The 3,558-nt window shown below is 51.2% G+C and overlaps 1 protein-coding gene across 2 annotated transcripts in view; it reads left to right on the top strand.

Moving 5' to 3' along the window:
- Positions 1–3,558, top strand: part of Synj2 (synaptojanin 2) — a 100,118-nt gene that overhangs the window by 75,367 nt on the left and 21,193 nt on the right. For both annotated transcript variants that reach the window (XM_005363402.3, XM_005363401.3), the window contains exons 14-15: positions 1,013–1,153; positions 3,310–3,502. In XM_005363402.3, the coding sequence (XP_005363459.1) occupies positions 1,013–1,153; positions 3,310–3,502 (334 nt within the window). The remainder of the gene's footprint in view (positions 1–1,012; positions 1,154–3,309; positions 3,503–3,558) is intronic.

The following is a 3,558-nucleotide window of genomic DNA, read 5'->3' as shown; positions in this document are numbered from 1 at the left end:
ACACACTGATTGATGGAGGCTCTGGTCCTCTCTTCCTGCACACACTGGCTGATGGAGGCTCTGGTCCTCTCTTCCTCCTGATTGAACAAACAAAAGGAGGCACTGTCTTGGGGGCAGGAAGTGTTTCAAGGAGATTGCCTAGGAAGAAGTGAGGAGGATTAGCACCCTGTGGGGGATGCTAAGAAGTGCCCCCTTTTCATGCTAGGCAGAAAGGGGAGACTCCAAACTACTGGGTCAAGACTTACTATAAAGTCAACCAGACATTCACCCTCCCTAAGTGACTGTCTTATTTCAAGGAACTCTTTAATTTTTAAGATCGTGTGTGTCTACGCACACACCAGTGCACCACAGCGCCATGTGGAGGTCAGAGCATGACTTGTGGGAACTGATCTCTCCTTCCACTTTGTGGGTCTTGGAGCTTGAACTCAGGTTGTCAGGTTTGGTGGCAAGTTCTTTGACCCACTGGGCCATCTCATCATCCTTTAAGGAGATTTTTAAAATGAATAAAGCAGGCTCTGGGGTGATCTTAGCAGAAGATCCTTATTGTGCGTGGGTGGTCAGGGACCGGGGAAGCCACTGTGGTGTGTGAGATACAATCAGAGCTGGGCCTGGTATCACAGACCTGTCACACCAGCTACTCAGGAGGCTGAGGTAGAAGCAAGATCCAGGTCTGCCTGCGCTACAGAGTAAGTTCAAGTCCAACCTGGGCTTGTTAATGAGTTACTGTCTCAGAAAGTGAAAAAGAGGGTTGCTGCTGCTCAGTAGTAGTTTCCTGGCCTGGCATGCGCAATGCCCTAGGTTCAATCCCCACTACCACCAAAAACTCAAAAATAAAGCAAAAACGCATCGAAGTTTGTGGGAGGGATTGATGCCTGGCACTTGTGTTGGGGGTACAGGCAGCGTGAAATAAAACCCGTAGAAAAGACTCTTGGAGGCCACAGGGTGGGCAGGGGGAGACGGGTGCGCTTCCCGCCAGCAGCATGAGGCATCTCTGACTTCTTTGCCTTCTCAGCACCACCAACAGGAAGATGTGGAGCGAGCAGCTGCAAAAAGCCATCTCCCGGTCCCATAGGTACATCCTCCTGACCTCAGCGCAGCTGGTGGGCGTCTGTCTTTATATCTTTGTACGCCCCTACCACGTCCCATTCATCAGGTAAGAGCACGTAGTTTATCTGGGGACGCTTGTGAATCTGAGTTTTGTTCTGTGACTTCCTCCCATGCCCACCTCCCCCGACTCCAGCAGGAAACAGGACCAGCCTTTATTCTCAGTACACAGAGCAAGTCTCCTGAGGGGAAAATGGGCTTGAATTGAATATTGTCTGGCAATTAAAAAGCCACCAGGGGAAAATCCTAACTCAGGAAACTGGCCTCCTTGGAGGAGTCAGGACCGATATCAAGCAAGCTCAGGCAGGGCGAGGAGCGGGTGTCTCACTCACTTTTCCCAGACAGGAATGCTCTGAGCAAGTGCTGAGCGGACTGCTCTGGGAATCTCCAGTGAGTTGTCTCTGTAGAATTCTAGGTAGGATCCATTTACCTCGTCATCACCTCTCTAAGGTGAGGGCTTTGCAAGTGTGCGGAACGGTTAGCCCCAGGAAATGGGTGTCTCTAGGAGAGGGTGTGTGTACGTTAGACACTGGAGGAGTTCGCCTTTTTCTGGCTTTCTCATCCTCTCCTGTTGCTACATGGTCTTGCTGGTGGCCTGGGGGTTACTAATTGCTAGTGAGTATCCTGAGACCTAGCCAAGCACCTCCTCCATCTAGGGAGGGCCACTTGAATGCCCTATGGTGGCCCTTGGCCTCTGCATTCATCATCTTCTATACATTAGAAACACATCCAAGATCCCACTCCTGCCACTGTGGTCCTGGGACAGCTTGGTCGCGTCCCAGGTTTAGTGGAAGTCTGGGTAAAGGTTCACGGTAAGTCCTAGGGAGGGGTGAGGTGGAAGAGTGGCAGATGTTCCAAACCTGCCTGAGGACTTCCCGCCTTGCCCTCAGTTTCCTGTCCTTTGGCCTCGTGGCTGTTTGACCCAACCCTTGGGCGAGTTATCACCCCCAGCTTGTTTCCCAAGTCGCAGGTATAACAGCAGTCTCCAACTGTGGCCTGCTCACAGAAACATGAAGTAGCCAACCGTCTGGTCCTGGGACCCTACACACTGATGTTGGCAGAGACTGCTTGTTTGTTCCTGGCCACCCAGACCCAAAATAATCACAGAAACTGTATTAATTAAAACACGGCTTGGCCAGTCACTTAAGTGTATTGATAGCTAGCTCTTATATCTTAAATTAACCCATTTTGGTTAATCTGTGTATTACCACGTGGTTGTGGTCTACTGTTTGGCGTCTGTCTCCTACGGCAGTTACATGGCTTCTCTTTGACTCTGCCTTCTTCTCTGTCTGCTTGGAATTCCCACCTTGTTCTAGTCTGCTCAGCCACTGACTGAAACAGCTCTATTCATTAACCAATAAAAGCAACACATATGCAGAAAGATGTTCTCTCAGCTCCAACACTATGTCTGTCTACACACCACCATGTTCCCTGCTCCCCTTCGTGGTCATAATGGACTGACCCACACCACACTGACGCATTTCCCCAGTGCATTTGACCAAGGGCATTATGGGACCAACTCCTGGGTCAGCTTCAAGCCTCTTTCCTGGTTCTCAAAGTTGTCCATCATGAAAGTTGAAAGGTGTGGGAGGCACAGCAGGGAGACACCGTGTCCTTGTTAGGGTTTCCTATTGCTGTGAAGAGACCATGACCACAGCCACTCTTATAAAGGGAACATTTGATTGAGGGTGGCTCTCTTCCAGTTTCAGAGGTTCAGTCCATTATGACCACGAAGGGGAGCAGGGAACATGGTGGTGTGTAGGCAGACATGGTGTTGGAGCTGAGAGAACATCTTGCAGACAACAGGAAGTTGACCTACAGTCACACTGAGGGAAGCTTGAGACAAAGAGACCTCAAAGCCCTCCTCCACAGTGACACACTTCCTGCAACAAGGCCACAACTCCTAGTAGTGCCACTTCCTTTGGGGACCATTTTCTTTGAACCCTTCACATGCTCGCTGCTTCTGCTAGGGAGAGAATGGAGCAGACACAGGAGTATATGTCGGTAGCCTCACAGGATACCGGTGGAGGACCTGACAGGCCCTTCTTACCTGACAGGGATGCCTCCCACTCAGGCTGTGCTCAGCAGTGAGGACCGTTGACCACAGTCATTGATCTCCAGGCTCTCAGCTACAGGCCATTTCCTGTGGTCTCATAGGTTCATATCTTCCCACAGCCCGCAGAACGTGCTATTCTTGTATTACAGGGATGTGGCCATCGACACTGTGAAGACTGGCATGGGGGGAAAGGCGGGAAATAAGGGTGCCGTGGGCATCCGCTTCCAGTTCCACAGCACCAGCTTCTGCTTCATCTGCAGCCACCTGACGGCCGGGCAGTCTCAGGTGAAGGAGAGGAACGAAGACTACAGGGAGATCACTCACAAGCTCTCGTTCCCTGCGGTGAGTGGATGTGGGTTGGCTGTGTACTGGCTGTGCACTGGTTGGCTGTGCACTGG

The sequence above is a fragment of the Microtus ochrogaster genome, linkage group LG9, assembly GCF_000317375.1.
Source record: "Microtus ochrogaster isolate Prairie Vole_2 linkage group LG9, MicOch1.0, whole genome shotgun sequence".
NCBI classification, from domain to species: Eukaryota; Metazoa; Chordata; class Mammalia; order Rodentia; family Cricetidae; genus Microtus; species Microtus ochrogaster.
The sequence above is the reverse complement of the archived record's forward strand: the minus strand, read 5'-3'. Positions and strand labels throughout refer to the sequence as shown.